Here is a 17,996-nt window from a genome sequence, read left to right as displayed (position 1 = left end):
CCGGTCTTGTTCAACATCTTCGTCGCTGACATGGACAGTGGGATTGAGTGCGCCCTCAGCAAGTTTGCCGATGACACCAAGCTGTGTGGTTCGGTTGATACCCTGGAGGGAAGGAATGCCATCCAGAGGGACCTTGACACGCTTGTGAGGTGGGCTGATGCCAACCTTGTGAAGTTTAACCATGACAAGTGCAAGGTCCTACACCTGGGTCGGAGCAATCCCAGGCACAGCTACAGGTCGGGCAGAGAAGAGATTCAGAGCAGCCCTGTGGAGAAGGACTTGGGGGTGTTGGTTGATGAGAAAATGAACATGAGCCGGCTTCAGTGTGTGCTCCTGGGCTGCATCAAAAGGAGCGTGACCAGCAGGTCGAAGGAGGTGATCCTGCCCCTCTACTCTGCTCTTGTGAGACCTCACCTGGAGTATTGTGTGCAGTTCTGGTGTCCTCAACATAAAAAGGACATGGAACTGTTGGGAACAAGTCCAGAGAAGGGCCACGAGGATGATCAGGGGACTGGAGCACCTCCCGTATGAAGACAGGCTGAGGAAGTTGGGGCTGTTCAGCCCGGAGAAGAGAAGGCTGTGTGGAGACCTCATAGCAGACTTCCAGTATCTGAAGGGGGCCTATAGGGGTGCTGGAGAGGGACTCTTCATTAGAGACTGTAGTGACAAGACAAGGGGTAATGGGTTAAAACTTAAACAGGGGAAGTTTAGGTTGGATATAAGGAGGAAATTCTTTCCTGTGAGGGTGGTGAGGCACTGGAATGGGTTGCCCAGGGAGGTTGTGAATGCTCCATCCCTGGCAGTGTTCAAGGCCAGGTTGGACGAGGCCTTGGGTGATATGATTTAGCGTAAGGTGTCCCTGCCCATGGCAGGGGGTTGGAACTAGATGATCTTACGGTCCTTTCCAACCCTAACGATTCTATGATTCTATGATTCTATGAACTGCCATTCATCACTTCTCAGGAGGCTTAACCCACTCTTTTGCCCTGGGGACTCTTCCAGCAGAGGTGTTGAAGCAATATAAAACTTTTCCTCTCCAAGTGTTTTGCAGATGGCTCTCCTGAGGAAAAACCTCCTTGTCTGAGATGGTGGTATTTCAGGTGTCTCCATTCCTAGGACCATGGTCACTTGGTTTATTCACTCCCAAATCTATACTATCTGCAAACACTTCTCTGGTTTGATGAGCAGTCAGACCAAAAAACCTGTCCAGCCCAAACCATGTGCTCTCCTAGCTATGTGATCTACCAAGGCCATACCATGTATCTTAAAAGTTGTGCTTTAGCTCAGACAGATGTTATGATCTTCACGGATAAGCAGCTAAGGTCTTCCATCCCACACCATCCTGCAAATTAGAAATGATGATAATGTTTGGTGTCTTTGGGGCTTGCAACTTAAAAGATGAAATATTTTCCCCAATTATGGGCCTGTTTAGATATGGAAATATACAGACAACTCCTCCCTTCCAACGGAGTACAGTTGTTTCCTGCCAGGGCTTCTATTCATCAGCATTATGTTGGATAAACACCACTTCTTACTTGATTTTGAGATTCGTATCTCTGTTTTACTTCCTTTGTTTGCTGAGCCATATACCGTGTATAATTACTACATGACTCCATGATAATGCTGCTGGCAGTAAACAAAGACAAGTCTGAATCTCTGTAAGGGTATTAAAGTTTAAGAAGGGAGAAGTCATTTTTGATTTACTTATCTCCTCCTGCTCCCTTGCCCACAAGTTTCTTCATAGTTGCTCCACAATGGAGCAGGTTTGGCTTCCCACATTAGGATGCCTTTTTCTTCCCCATGGGTGTGTGAGTGTGCTGGGGAGCTTGTGACTTGGATTAGAGCTGTTTGGAGCCTCAGATTTGCTCACCCGTTTGACGTGCAATAAATTCAAGCACTACTAACGTTTCAAAATCATTCTGCTGGGATTGTTTCAGGACAAAAGAATGTTTCCTTCATTGCTGTGTGACCTAATTTCTTATGACAAAGAGATTTAGCAGCAAAAAACACTGGTGTGAATATAGCACCTGCACACATTCACGTTTAGTATTCATGGACCACCAAAGATGGTGCTTAAAACATACACTGAGGTATGCTTGCGGTCAGATTTTGCTGTTTAATGGAAGGCTGAATACCACGGTGTCGTTATGTTTGTGTTTTGTTCTGCCTTTTTTTCCCTTCTTTATTGTTTTAAGAATACACAGAGGAATAGCCAAGCTGTGAGGCTGCTTTTTCTTAGCTGTTTTCAATAATTTACTTCAGGTAACTCACAGCTTCTGAGTCTTCTTGACTTGATGTTTGCCCAAAGAAGGGGCATGAAGAGCATGCCCTGACTTTGGGATAGGGTTACCTATCCTGGGGGCAGGAAGATCTCCATCTCGGAAGATCTCCATCTCAGGAGATCTCTCCCATGAGATTCTGCCTTTCTTGCCAGTAGACCTGTTTTGCAGGATCAAACATGATCCATGGAGACTAATGATAGATTTTTCCAGAGTACTGTCGGATATTGTAGATGTAGTGATTGATCCTTACAACTTGGCCAAATAAATAGAATCATAGAATAGTTCGGGCTGGAAGGGACCTTCAAAGCTCATGTAGTCAAACCCTCCTGCAATGAGCAGGGACATCTTCAACTAGAGGTTGCTCAGAGCCACATCCAGCCTTGCCTTGAGTATCTCCAGGGATGGGGCATCCACCACCTCTCTGGGCAACCTGTGCCAGTGTTTTGCTAAATGAGAATCTCTCATGTTTTCATGCATGGGTTCATATCATGTGATAACCTGAGCACTTCTTGTCTTCACTGTCCTCACCTGCCCACATCTGCTTTCTCCAGAAATGAGGTTGCCAGACCATGCTTTGGCATTTGAGTGACGACTGTGCTTTACCCAGCTGATTTACAGCCAGAAATTGTTCATTTTTATAAAGATTGGGTTCTGCAGGTGGTCCCTGCCATTGCACATATCTGCAGGGGCCTCTGAGTGGGAACTTTGTCTTCTTTGGGGCAGGGTGGCCCTATGCTGCCCCTTGTTCTCAGCACACTGCGGGAACAAGACTAAGGCCTGGGGGTCCTCACTGCTGCAGCATATTTAAAGCTGAAACTCCTTCTGGATGTTACTGCCATTTGCTGTGGTTTGTCATCCTGTGCTGGTAGAAATGAGGGAAAGTGATGTATGCTTCTGCCCTGAAGTGGCTTGCAGGAGAAATGGGGGAAAAAAAATAGAAAAAGCCCCAACTCTTCATGTATTCTTGAATCACACAGACTGATGTCTTGTCAAAATGTAGCTGCATCAAACCCATACTTCAAAGGGAAGGGTCACGTCATGCTAAAACCTCACTTTTGCCAAACTCTCTGGGATTCAGCTATTGCCTCCATGAACACTGGGAGTGGGAGAAGAGCAGGAATGCACAAGTAAGACTCTTGGTCTGGTAAAGTTGGATTGGCCTGGAAAATGCAGCCCAGGACAGATAACACTCAGTTGCTTATGAGTAAGGAATGCAGAGAGTATTTATAAAAAGCATATGTTGTCTGGCCCTTACAGACATACCACACCTCCTCTGTCTTACAAAAAAACCTTAAAGTGTTTGCATAGTAGCAACAGCTCAGTGGCTTTGCTGATGCATCATGTATGTCATGGGAGACCTGGAGTCTGTTGGTAACAACAGGAAGGATTACTGACCCTTTAGCATGTTTACGGCAACATGCGAAATATTTAGACTGAGTCTTCTTTTCACTGGCTGTCTTGTTTTATTATTTAATGTCCATTTACATTAGTGCTTCCAAATTCTTTGTTCGTATATGGAGTCTTCCATAGATAGAGGCGCCATGTGAATGTGTGTATATATGTGTGGGTGTATATATATATATTTGTCCAAATGTACAGATGCGGTTAATTGTAAAGGGAATTATCTTCAACTGCATGTAGGGCAAAGCCTGTCAGCAGCTGTTAAGCAAGCTGGCTGTAAAAAACAGCGACAAAAAAAATGTGTTAATACACTCTGTCAAACAAATGTCATAACAGCTTGTTATGTTTTCCTTTTTCTTCCACAGTCAACACAAATGATGAACCCCAATTGTCTCACTGAATTGAGGGTGATGTTAGCTAACGTATCTTTACCATCAGTGTCCTTATCAAAGTGATGCTAGCTATTAGACCAGCTTGGTGGTGTAGTCTTGACGTCAGTAAAGCATGTAAATAAATGCTTAACCTTCAGTATATGAAAATATTTTGAAAATTAAATGGGAATAAATGCACCTGGAATGCCAAGCGGATGCTCCAGAGCCTTACCAAGTCCTTGCCTTGGCTGTTCCCAAGGAAAACCATCTATTCTGTTGTAGAAAATAACTACCCATATTGTAAAGCTGTCACGTGGCTGTGACAACCACAGAAGGTGCCAACTGGGAAATAGGACAAGTTCTGTATTTCTGATGTTGGCCGGTGTTATTTGCTGCTAGGGAAGCACAGATGCTGTCTTACTGCAGTAAACTGTAGTGGGAGGGCGCAAGCCTCTCCCATCTTGGTGCCAAGAAGGTTGCCAAATGAAACCACATATTAAAAAAACTGGGGAAGTGGTTTCTCTTTAATCAGATAAACCAGAAGTTCAGAGCTATTTGCACTAATTAGTTTAATAACACTTAAAAGACTGCAGATTAGTTAAAGAAAGCATGATTTACAGTATTTGAAAGATGTCCTGCTATTACAAGACCTCTGCAGTCTACTGATGGTTCCATTTTGTTTCCTTACAGGTTAAACATATTGCTGGCTGGTATGAACCCCTTCTATTTCCACGCAGTGAATGTAATTTTACACTGTCTAGTGACTCTTGTGCTGATGTACACTTGTGACAAAGCTGTGTTCAAGGACTGCCGACTTGCTTTTGTCACGGCGCTGTTTTTTGCTGTGCATCCCATTCACACCGAGGCTGTAAGTATGTGACACACAAAAAATGGGTGACACAGAAGCTAAAGATAAATGTCTACTTTAAATTATTTTTTGTTTGTTTTTAAAGCAAGCTCTGAGTCATACAGAGTATGGCACTTGTGATTTTTTTTTCCTGTGGAAGAGGAAAGGTGAGAATATACTATGTTTAAAATAATTTGCAGGAGTCATTAAGAAAAAAGCATATTTGTACTTGCCATCTCTCTGCTCTGGCACTAAATCCTTACTGATGTTCCTAATCAGCGATGCTGGGAATAAATGGACAGTCATTCAGATGATGAAAGTCTTAAGTCTTCCGAAACCAAAGACCTCAGTGAGGCTGTGCTCTCCTGCTGGGCCATTGTTGCATGCCTTCAGTCATCACCTATAGTCATCAATTTAAGGGAGAGAAAGTGCAGGGAGTATTAGTGTGTATACCGGAGGAGATGGCTCAGATTGAGGCAATGTGACCCATGGATTAATTTGTATTGATTTCAATTGAAAGCTAGGAGTATCATCTTCAGTATGACTTGTTAGCTTAATAAATGTCATGGTAAGTTTACAGAGCAACAGCTCATATTGGGCATTTTCCATTTCATTATAAAGAAACAGTTAATGACATAGTGATGCTAAAACTGCAGTCTGCTAGCGCTGGGAGGTACTTCTGTAGATAAAACGAGTCTTTGAGAAGGAAACGCTGTGTCCAGCTACCCATACTTAAAAGAAACGCACTCGTTAGCTGAGGTACCATTGATTGAGTGAGGTACACATGCTTTCATTACGAGCCTTTGTAAATGAGCGAGGGAAATAGCTGCTGTGGCTGAGAACTTCTGAGGAGAGATTACCTTAATAACAAAAAGCCACGAGCTTTACAGTTACTCCCTGTGCTGGTCTTGTGTGAACTAATCAGCTAGGCTCCTTTTGATAACACAGCTGTATATTATAAGGGAGGTTTTAGAAGAGGCACTCTTTGAATTTATTTTTGTCTGGGTCAAAACTTAAAAAGGTTAAAAAAAAAATGCTGGAGCACTGAATATGGCTTAATTATGTAATCTCAAAAGAGGCACGACTTCAAAGGGTCTTTTATTTGCTTTATGGGCAGTTTTTAGATCTTTGTGTAATGGAATATTGAAATAGTTTGTCAAAAAAGTGTTTATGCATTCTTCTTTGGTATTCCCTTTCTTATAAGAAGATTTGGTTAATTAATGTGCAGAAAAAACTCCCATAAACTCAGATTATTCAGAAAGAGAATAGATTACATATCACTGTATAGCTTTTTGGTGATAAAGTTCATTCAGATATTAATTATTAACTCATTTCTATACAATAAGTCTTCTCCAAAGAGTTGCTCTTTCATGAGTGTTTTCCTTTAACAAATCTCAGTTCTGGGAGTTGGATGTGTTTCTTATTTGAGCCTTATTATAAAAAATTAGAACATATCCCTAAATTGGCATTTCTCTATGCAACTTTATTAATATTTTAATAAGAAATTAAAGAATGACTGAACTGTTGGTTTACTCATTTGTTTTGCCAAGTGAGAAATGCAGTAGACAAAACTGAGCATATCCTAGGCTAACCAAGTAACATTTCACTATGTTGAGGGAGGATAACACTGAAAGATAGAAAGCTTAAAATAGTAGCAGTTATCATGGATCATTGAAACACTCACTGAATGCGCATGCCTTTTTATAGATGTGCCTTTATACCTGCGTGTTTCTTTTCCTTTCAGGTAACAGGTATAGTAGGCAGAGCTGATGTCCTAGCCTGTCTACTCTTTCTGTTGGCTTTTCTCTCCTATAATAGGTATGGATCCTTGCTATCGGTTGTGATAATACGAGTTGCTGTAGTCAGAGGAGACAAAGGGGTAACCTGTCAGTTTTTGGTTGCTAGTAGAGGTACTTCTCCCAGCACTACTACATGGAAGTGCCCTGGCCCCTGTTTTCAGCCATGGTGCCAAATAAGTGATGCTTATGAGAACATTATAAACAGAAAAAAGAGAAGTCAGTATTTAAGGTCCCCTCTTCCGTTGATGTTACAGCTGAGCACACACTGGAGGAGGGCCTGTAGAGCTAAAAATGGTAAAGAAATATATTCAACTAAGGCAAATTGTCCATGTGTAGAGTGAAGCAAGGACACATGGCTGCCTTTGAAATACATACTGTGACTCTGAAATACGTGGTCTTGAAGAGTTAAGGATTGCATATGGACCATTACTTACCCTTTTCAGATGAACACTTGGCACCATTTGCTGGTCTGTGTCCTAAAACTGTGACTGAACAAGTAGAGATGAAGAAATAGCTTTACTTGGATGGGGTTTCTGCCCCTTTTGCATTGTTATTTCATTTAGAAATAGCACTATCATCATGGCCACGTGGAAAAACTGCTTATATCCCTCTTGGGCTGTTTGCAGCTCTGTTTTCATCAGAAGGTTACAAAGCCATAAAACTGGTAGTGACCCTGCAGGAATCTGCCTGTTTGATTTTGATGCTTCTTCCCCCTCCTGCAGGCTTGCTGCCCAGTCTATTAATGATTAGGACATATCTTTGGCTCAGGGGGGTGTGGGTGGGATGGAGGAATTTTTGCTTGCATAGTGCATTTTGTCACATAGGGAGAATTAAGCATGTGTGTTCTAGATGATGGAAAGCAGGTGTTTTTCTGCCCTTTCTGTCTCTGCACTTACTCTGCCTTCCTCTGTTTCTTCCAGCTTGTCTTTTTTCCCTTCTCTGCTCAGATTCTTGGTGCGCCTCACAATATTCGTGTTTTCCCTTCCTGTCTCCTGTCTAAACCCTTCCTCATTTATCAGTGAACAGTGTAGCTTGTTCATGTCACTGATTACCAGCATCTTAAGAAATTAAGGAAAAAGTGTGTCAGTATTTGTGTAAATGTAGGAAACATGAAAATAACAGGAAAGTTAAAATATTTATGTCAAATCTATTTTTCAGGAGTGTGGATCAGCTTTATGTTGGGGAACATTTCCCTCCCACTGCCTCCCCATTCTTTTTGCTGCTTAGTTTATTCCTTGGGACATGTGCAATGCTGGTGAAAGAAACTGGAGTCACTGTGTTTGGTGTGTGCTTGGTTTATGACTTCTTTTCCCTCTCCTGCAATGGACTCAAACTGTAAGTAACTCGCTGTGCTTTTCAGATGTTGCCACCTGCGTGTGCAAAATATATATGATTATAGACAGCACTGTGGGAGATGGACTTGCCCCCCTGAATTCGATGGCACCCATTTGACAAATCTTGAGGGGGGAGGTTGTTAGTCTATTGCTGCCTGGTAACTTCTGCTTTGTAGGTAGAGCAGATATGAAGAACTGATCTCTAAAATGCTCAATTCACTCTGGCAAGACTAGCATCTATTTTTTTTCCATGGGAGTTCTGAGTGAAGCATCAACATCTTCTGATTTCTTTGGCTCAACTCCTTCCAGTTACAATGTCTGCTTGATTATTTAGCCGTAATGTCATAGTTTTAGAATATCATATGATGTTTAGTAGCAAAATCAGGTTTGACCCTTTCTGTCCTTACAGAATGGAAAAAGAGGGAAATTATTCAGCCAGTTCTGGAATGACTGGAATAATTAGCAGCTCTTGGAAGTCAGTGGAGAAAAATCTAATACTGTGAAGTTTGTGTCACAAATAACTGCTATTCTGTATCTCCATTAAAAGTCTTTTGTTTGATAGAAACCATACCTGGTGGAGATCTGTTGATGAGCAAACGTACAAGCTTGCTGCCACTGAGAATGGGAGGTCTTGCTCCTGCCATTGCCTCTTGAGTTACCACCAGTGCTGCCCCACAGGCTCTGGAGCCTGTCACACCCCTGTGTGAGCTAATGTATCTAGGCTATCAAAAAGGACACTGAATTTGTGTTTCTGCAGCGGTAATTAAATCAGCTCCCAGAAGGGTTTGGGGAGTACCAGAGTTGTCACAATGTGAAAGCAGGAAATGCAGGGAGGAGAAGAGGGATTCTCCTCTTTCCAGAGCATCCTGTCTTCCACCCATTTCAGCCCTTCTCTAGGTCCTAATGGGGAATGGACCACTTTCAGTCCCCCCTGCCCTCCCTCAGCCCCTCTAGCAGCAATAACAATGAGAGAGCAGGTACAGTGGATTGGCAGAGGACTTCTATTTTGACCAGATAAGTAATTCATAACAGTGTAACCAATGGGCAAGTAGCCAATGAGCAGTTTCCTGGGACTGACAGCCAGCATGCTTGTTGACATGTATATTTACAGTCTGCCAGGCACACTCGAGGAGCTGCCTGGCTAAAGGTAACACAAATGTCAATTAAGTGGGGGGAAAACCTGTGCCTTCCTCCTCCTCCCTCCCCTCATCTCCTTCCTATAGGTTCACATTCCAATGGCCTATCCAGGTTATTTCTTTGCTTCAGTGGCATCTGGTTGCCCAGGTATGGCAGTTATTTAGCATGCAGGAATGAAGCTCTGTAATCCAGATGTGCTGCATTCTTTTATTTGCTCTGGTTTTCTGTCTGTTTGTGGTGCTCAGGATCTGATGACTTTTTTAGGGGGCAGAAAATCAGCATCCTTCCACATGTTGCTAAACTCACTTCCTCCTGCTCCTTCCCCCAGCCTGGAAAGATTTGTTTTCTGTTTAGAAGAGGCAGAACACCCAATTATTTTCTGCAGCAAAAAATTAGGAATAGCACCATATTCTTCCTCACAGTGCTTCCCATCTTACCAGCAGACCAGAGAACAGCTTGATATGGGAGTGCTCATCTTCTGTTTCTGTCAGATCTCTTCTGATAGACCTAGTTAGGAACTAATAAATCCTGTCCTCCCAGCATGCAAAGACTTTGTATTTTGGATTAAATAAAATGTCACCTGTTGTAGTTAGATGCCATGTTGTGCTGTTTTCATAATGCTCAACCTTTTGATGAGTACATCTGAAAAATAAAAATCCTTAAATCCTTTTATTTCCCTTTTCCCCTCTTCCCCCCCCCCCCTTTTCTCTACATGCATTACCAGGAGAAATGGGGGGATCCACCACAGACCTGCGCAGCAATCTGCAGCTTCTCCCTCTGCCTCGCTGCTGGTCCCCCCGGCTGGTCGGGAAAATGGGAAGCATCGCTTTGCTCACCGGGGCACCTGGAGCTCCTGCCACCCGGCCTCACCCGAGGAGCAGCGGAGCGGTGGCCTTTCTGTGCCCAGCAAAGCCATGTGGGCCATTCGGAGGTACTGCTGGCTGCCTGCTGCTGTGTTGTGGTTTAGTTTGTAGCCGATCTTACGTTAAAATGGTTTATCCATTTTTGGTTAACTTTGGATTACCGATTTCTATCCTGAGATGTGCTGCAATTTTTCTTGTGCTACTGCAGAGGGAAGAGGGGGCAAAGTGGAAGGAAAGTTGAGGAAAGAGGATGGAATTGCAAAGGGTATGTCTTCTGCTTGGGAAGAAGAGAATATCTGAGGGCTGTCCATGTCCTGAGACTTTCTATCCTGGTATGGTATTAGGCAATGCTCCTTTTCCCAGCTTCTCCGTGGAAAAAGCCAAAACTGTAATGCTGATCTGAATGTGAAGAGGAGGCATATGTGCATGTATACAATAATGTCTGAAGTGAGTGCAGTGTAAGGAGTGTATTATGTGATATTGCTATATATATCTACATATACATATGTCTGTAGGTATGATTTGTGCACATGGATGTACATACATATATGTGTGTGTGCATATTTATGTATATATATGAAAGTAGTATATATGATAGCCACTTCTGCTTTATACTTAAGAATGTGCATGTAATGGTGAGAGCCAGGCTTGAGCAGTAACAGAAGGATTTTCACTGGTCACATCCAGCAGTTCTTGGCATGATCACTGGGGAAGGCAGGAATCCAAGGCCACACTGGCATGGGACCAGCGCTTGGCGCCCTTATCCCTATGGAACTGCACAGAGTTAGTAAGAGCATTTGAGGTGGTGTGACTCAGCAGCCCCCCCCACGGATGTGTGTCAGAGTGTGGGGGGTTTTCTTTTAACGTTGACTTTTGTACAGTCTCCCTGGTAGCCCTTGTCCAGCTTGTCCTTTGTCACTAACTACAAAACACAGTATGATTTCATTTAGACACCTGTAATAACAAATTGCCCTGCATTACCTATTCCTTGGAGAAAGTGTTTTGTTCCTTAAATGGATCAGGAAGGTAGAGCAGTTCTCTGGTCGGCAGCTGAACAGGCCCCATGCAACGCTCCTGAAATCTGGAAAAGGGAGTGTTTTATTCCCACATAGCACCCCTCATTAATCAGTTCAGTAGGAGCTGTTTGTTTGTTGTTGTTTGTGTTGGGTTCTCTTATAAATAATCTTCCTGCATCAGTAGTGATGACATTTAAGCATTACATGGAATCTGTAGCCTCTCATATCAGAGAGTCTGTTTTCTTTTTTTCTGCAGATTAAATGGTTCAACCCACTTGAGAGCTTCTGCCCTGCATGTGTTTTGTCTGATTGGTCTGACTTGGGCATGGTTGGGTTCTGCTTTTAACAAGGAAGGGAGTGGCTTTGGTCCAGTTGCTTCTCAGTGTGGGAATCTGTGACACAAAAATGGTACTGAAGTTGAGGCTTTTTGGAGTGAGTAAGTGCTGGCTGCTGCAGCACGGAGGCTTTTCTGGCCGTTGGGAACAGCCTCTAAAATTGTTTGTTCAAATTTATTTCTTCTTATGCATCCCAAATGTTCCTCACAATTGGAAAGCGTGGGTCACCCTGGTAACTTCTGATATGCCAGGCCAGAATGGGCTGTCCAAAAGTCTCCTTTGACATTTTGCCTCCAAAGTTTAGGATCTGATGGGGAGGAGTAACCTGAGCATGACACTGGTGCAGCTGCTATTTGCTCTCTCCATGTTTCTCTCAATGCCTCTCATTGATATTTTTGTTTGTTTCCATTTTCCCTAATGGATACTATGGTGGAGGGTATCAATATAAAAGCCATCTCCTGTCTTACTCCATCTTCTTGTTCCTTTTTTCTTTCACCCCTGTTTCTTTTTTCCTACTGCTCCTTTCCCCTCTCCTTTGCTTCGTACTCTTTCCAGACACCCTCACCCTGGTGCTGCTTTTGAGAACATCTCTTTCTTACACCATGGGGAAAGCCTCTGGTTTTCCAGCTTCAGCAGAGGCTGCAGAAGTCGTGTTGGAGAGACTGTGCACGTGGGATGGCTTTGGAGGGAGCTCATCCATGCTGCCAACTGGCATTTGTTTTTCGGCAGCTGCCTCTTCGAGTGTTGTGAAGGATTTCTGCACATGGCAAATCTAGCTCCGCGTGTACATAGATGCTTTCTTTTTTAAAAGGGTCTCTCATGGTGCAAGCTGCTCAGCTTCTCTTTTCAAGTGACTGACTGTGTACAACACACTTGCAGCAACCTGTTGTCTGATGATGGCTCACTCTGGGATGCCCAGAGTAGAGCTGGCTTGGTCACAGTGGCTGAGAGGGAAGCCTGTTGCCAGACATTTGTATGAGAGTTGTGCCTGAGAGCCTTGGGAGAAAGCCTGGGATGGGTTAATGGATGCTGCACACTGCTGGCAACCTTCTTTGCTAGTTTTTGCCTTGCTCTGAATTCCTCTTTCCTCTGAAGGCTTAGAGGGTAACTTCTTGTTACATGGAATGACAGCTTCTTAGTGCCTGAGCAATTTGACCAGTGCCTGCTTGTCTAATGTCAGTGGTTGCTAGTCAGTATAAAAAACCTAAATATGCTGCTACAGCATTTGTAGTTCCAAGAGATCTTCTGAGTTCACAACCACATGGAGCATGCTTGCAGTCATATGGAGCAGCAAGATTAAACGTATTGCAGCTCACTGACTCTCAAAATGATGTTCACCTCACATAGAGGTCTGTGACCACTACCTGATCTGATTGCAGCCTTCTCCTTACTTCCATTTGCTGACTCTTCTCATAGGATAGATTAAAGTAGTTGAAATACACTGTACACTGTCTTTAGTGCTATTGGCAGATTATATGATGTGAAGTAGGAAGCGCTCAAGGCAATTGCTCTATTAAAATGCAATCCATCTTTTCTAAAGTAAATTCTTGCTATAGATGAAAAAAGGTAGAAGGAAAAAATTGAAGTCACTGTCTAATACACAAAATTAATTGCACAATTTCTCCTCTGTGATTGATGTTTCTCTGACTCGTGTAGGTCTGTTCCATGGCAAAAGGGAGGGGGAAAGATTTTAAGTATTTCAAAAACTCCAAAGTTGGAGGGCAGATTGGGCGCAGTGCAGTAGCTGCTGGTACCTTATCTAGTGCACCAGGTTGCTAGTTGTAAGGTCTTCATTGCAATGAAATAGTTGTGCACTGTTCAATAGGTACTTTTAAGTACTTGTGATCAATTACATTCTTATTTAATAATAATTTATTACATATCTTACTGCTAGAGCTAACTGAAAAATGCAGGAAAATGTAATGGAGGAGTTAAGGGAATCAGTCTAATTAGTAGCAACTGGAGTTAGTTATGTAAATTCTTAGGACAGAATGATTTCTGTTCTTTATTGTCACTTGCTCGTCAGCTATTCAGTGAATGTGGGTGTTACAGTCCTGGATGCCTTCAGGAGTCTGGATGAAATTGCAGGTTTTATCACCATCATTTATTGCAATTTTGGGGGTTGCTGGCATATACAGTGAAACGGGGTAGCTAGGATCAGTTACGAGTTAGATCCACCTCCCTGAATTTTAAGACCTGAAAAAGACTTGTAACTGCATGTGTATTCCTATATGACACAAATGGAGAAGTGCAGGCAGGAACTTTCATGTCAAGCTTGTACTTCTGTTTGGGGCAAGGCCAGACCTTTAGTGCTTTCACTGTGATGGTGCAGTATACGTGTATGTATCCTATTAAAAAGCATTAACAGTGCCAACACTTCACTGCTCACCATAGTGATACTTTGTCAGATCCACTTATATGTTAAAACAAGTTGTCACAGTCCTTTGTACAAGTTGTGTCTGTATTTATTGTCACTCATTCTCTTTTCCTTGATTTGTTGAAACCACAGAAAACAGAGATCTGTTTTTTTTTATTTTACTATTTTTAATTCCAAGGCTACATATAACTGTAGTCATGCCGTCTCATGTAACTGTAGTCATGCCCTCTCATACATGCCTCACGCTCAGCATTGCTAAATGCTGTCCTGCCTGTGGATACCCTCATACCACCTAATCACCCTGATGGCTTTGAGCTTTGAACAATGATCCTATGGTGAGCCCACAGTCTAAGCTTCTTGAAAAACAAGACTCCTTAATAGCTTGTGTACATTTGAAACTGAAATCTGTTTATCTTTGGTGATCTAAAACCTGATTTTTATTGCATCTGCTGGTGGTGATTTAGCTGGTGAGACCCTTCCTTTAGAATGGACAGTAGGCTGGTGTTAAAGACTGCCATTTTCCTCTTACATGAGCTGTTATATCAGATTTTTGTGGTGGTTTAGTTTTGGTTTGTTTTGTTTTTTTTTCCCCAGCTGACAGAATGAGGGAAGAAGCAGGTGTACTCAGAGCTGTGTTCAACATCATCACTTTAAATCTGTGTATGCGCAGAAGAGAATGAGGGAGCTCACTACTTGTTAGCACTGTGGGATCCAGGCACAAAACCCCATTGATCCAAAATTCAATGAAATCCTTCAGGCTAAAGCAGAGATAAGTGTGATCTGATGACTAAACCGGCAGCAATGTTCCTTTCTTTTGCAGTAGCAGGGGAAGGAAAATGGAAATGCTTTGCAGAATGTGGTGCATTCCAAGGATGGCTGTGCTGGCCCTGAAATTGACATACTACGGGGAAAAGCATGTTAAGGTCATAACGTGTCTTCCCTGAGTCCCTGCGCAGCATGTAGCTAGTGTTTGAGCTGAAACAGATGCTGCTCTTCAACATGGAGGAAGAGCGGGAAGGGGGGATCAAAGTGTTGGCACACATAACTTGCGACTGCATAGCAGTTGCTTGGTGTTGATTTGGCTTTCCTCACTGGGTGCTTCTATTCTAATTCTTGTGTAGCAATGGGTGTTTTTTTTTAAATTAATATGCCAGTGTAGCACTTTCCTGCTCTAACATGAAATTCCTGTTCAGAAAGCGGAGGTCTCAGCTGCACTTTTTAATGCTTCCCCTTGCCATGCAGTGCAATGCTGTTTCCTAGATTCATAACCAATATAAGCAGAATAGTGTGACCAGTTTCCCAGATACAGGATTTAATGTGTGCGAACTTTTATCTTTTCTTGAAGAGGGAGTTTTGCAGAGGAAGGTGTGGCTCAGAATATGAAACTGCCTGGGTTGTAGAAGTGTGAGGAAGACCCTTTCTGTAAGATGTGGCTAAACTTCAGTAGGTTGTTCTTGGTAGCGCTCACACACCCTGAAGGTCATTGGTGGTTGCATTTGTACGTAAAGTGCAGTAGTAAACAGTACTACATAGTTACAAGAAAACACTAAGGTAAATATTATTAATGTATTATTTTGGTCAGGGGCAAACATACAATGAAAGAAAAACCTGGATACTCGTTGCTGGCTTAAAAGGTTCTTGCCATGCAACAGCAAAATAGCAAGGTACGGATATAGGGCTTTGCAAATGCCAGAACAATAACTAGCGGAGAAATTCCAGGAGAGTTTGGGATTCAGCCTCTGGTGAAAAAGGTCTGGGGGTCCAGCAGTCAAAATGATATTCTTCTCTAGGAAAACCAAATGAGTAACCTGGAGCATTAAGCAATAGAACCAGCCTAGGCTTTTCCCTTCCTTCCTCTCTCACTGGTGATCTCCAGAGGACTGTGAGGTTTTGAAAATAAAAGAATCAAGCTCCTGGTCTGTGATGCTCTGAGCAAAGGTTGGTGTTGGATTGCCTCTGTGTGAAAGGAGAGAAAAGGAAGTGCTGGATTGTCACTGGTCTTGGGCTGATTTTTTTTAAGGAATTGATGTTTAAAATTCAACTGAGAGTTGGACAACACAATTTTACTCCAAAAGACAAGCAGGGCTCCGAGTCCAAAGGCTTAGGAAGGCACGGTTTGTGCTGAAAGATGACAGATAACTGACATTGTTATCCTGATAACAGTGGGATGATGCTTCTATGATGTTGCAAGCTTTTGTTAATTGTAGCAGGTTTGCTAAGGCTCTGCCATTCTTTTATTCAGTAGGCTTAAGTTTTGAATGAAGCTTGGCCCCCCTTGGGGAGGTGTATTGCAGAGGTGGATTTATCGTGTGATTTACTCTTCTCTGAACTTAGTTCTTTAGACCATTTTTTCCACAGTGAATCTGAGCAATAGCTCTAGCTACTGCTGTGTCTGTGTCCTGTCTCCTTAGGAAAAGTTTGCTAGCAATATGTGAATCTTATTCTCCTTCACCTGCAGTCAGTTAATGACATTTATAGTCAGGCTGAGATGGTACCTGAGGCCACCAGAAGACTCTGCTAGAGTCTCCAAACATGGAAGAGGTGGGTGCCTCTATGCTTAAGGCTTTGGATTCAGCCAGGATTTATGCGCTCTGGCCTGTGACTGTCTTCCAGAGAATCCTTGTGTAAACCTGGGAAGAGAATTACATATCTCTCTTCCCATGGCATGTGCTGGAAGATGAAGCACAGTAATGCACTCTTCTTTTCTACCTCTATTTGTGTGATGTGGTAGTTGTTTTATGACTCCACCCCAAAAAAGCCAAGGACTCTCTGTTTTATGCATATTTGTGGCATTATGTGTCTCAGTCTTTGAAATCTGCAAGTGCTGTTTCAATGCAAGTAACTGAACTCATTGCTTCCTAACTAAAGTTTATTCAAAAAAACAGCACCGCTTTGGTATGGTGATGACTGATGTTGCATGCACACACAAAGACATGTTTAGACATCATTAGGTGCAAAATTACGTACTCGCCAGGTAAGAAAGGCCTGCTTTAATTTTGGCCCTGTTATGTGTTTATATTATGACAAGTCTTTAATTACACTGTCGTACACCATTTTTTCTGCATGATTCCTGCTCTATTCAGTGTCCAGAATGGATGTGGCTCAGTTAATGAGCAACCATTCAATATTTTGTTTCTTCCTTGTCCAGAGCATGGCCCCATGCACAATTTACTTCATATTATTCAATTCCTGCTCTGAGACAGATTAAAACCATCTTGATAATTTCTCTGTGTATAAACTACCAAGTGCTGGTATTTCCTTGCAGTTTGTTGCCTTCAGCCTGTAATCTTTTAAAGTACTTTTGGCATAGTTTCTGGATGTGTAATTTCCTTGCTTTTCAAAACAAGTGGAGTGAATGGCCAGAAATTATGCAGTGGGGAGCCACATGGGTGTGAACAGTTGGATTGAAACCGTTGGATCCAACCCATTGACATCTGCCACTTAGGCGAGCAGACTAGCTGGTGGCAGCAGTAGATTGTGCTCTAAAGGAGCTGGTATTAAGAGACAGGGGACTTTTTCCCTTGGATATTTGCTGACAGAAGAGGCACAATGACATCATGTTCCCTTCCAGACTTGGAGAAGAATAAGCCCCGGCATGTGCATTTTCATTTAGCGGCCCCTTCCTTCCTCTCTCCACATTTTGCTGTCCTGCCTTGTCTGCTCTAGCCTGCCCTCATCTCTTCCCTTGTTTTCTTCTACTTAGTCATTTAATTGCTTCCAGTCATTGCCTCTCAGGCTTTGCTTTTTGGATCTTATGGCTTTCCTGAAAAGCTACTGTGTGATAAACTCCCTCTCCAAGGGTTCAGCCTATATTCCTGGCCCCCAGAGTCCTTGCCCAGCCAATTCAGGGGCCTCCACCCCTGGTCTTTGTACTGTGTATCACATCCTCCATGTGCTTCCCACTCCCCCTCTCTTTTGGGTTCAATCTCCTGCTGTGGGAGCCTTGCCCACCTAGGGGGCAAGATCCTTCTTGGGTTTTCGAGCTATCTGCGCTTACTGTCTCTTTGCTTATCTCCTCCCTTCCTCTGCATGGGTTTCTGTTCCATGGGCTGCAAAACCTGGTTTCTTTTTGACCTCTTTTCTACAGCTTTGGGGGTTCAGCTCACCTCTACCCTGTACCCAGCTTGTGAGTTTTCCCTGTGCTTGCTGCATGGGTTTGAGAGTAAGGGAGCCTGGAGAGCCAGGCAAAAGCCAGGAGCCTCCTCTGCTCAGGTGCTCGTCATGGCACTGAGCC

General features: G+C 43.1%; 1 protein-coding gene across 1 annotated transcript in view; it reads left to right on the top strand.

The window, feature by feature from the left end:
- The window catches only part of TMTC1 (transmembrane O-mannosyltransferase targeting cadherins 1), a 147,224-nt gene that overhangs the window by 10,852 nt on the left and 118,376 nt on the right, over window positions 1–17,996 (top strand). Inside the window, exons 2-5 of the mRNA XM_061444822.1 lie at window positions 4,745–4,922; window positions 6,646–6,719; window positions 7,859–8,035; window positions 9,896–10,102. Coding sequence (XP_061300806.1) covers window positions 4,745–4,922; window positions 6,646–6,719; window positions 7,859–8,035; window positions 9,896–10,102 — 636 coding nt within the window. The remainder of the gene's footprint in view (window positions 1–4,744; window positions 4,923–6,645; window positions 6,720–7,858; window positions 8,036–9,895; window positions 10,103–17,996) is intronic.

This window comes from Pezoporus flaviventris, unplaced genomic scaffold (assembly GCF_033815535.1).
Source record: "Pezoporus flaviventris isolate CSIRO_AGI_PZ_B2104156 unplaced genomic scaffold, CSIRO_AGI_Pfla_v1 ptg000002l, whole genome shotgun sequence".
Taxonomy (NCBI): Eukaryota; Metazoa; Chordata; class Aves; order Psittaciformes; family Psittacidae; genus Pezoporus; species Pezoporus flaviventris.
This window is presented reverse-complemented; position numbering and strand designations above follow the sequence as displayed.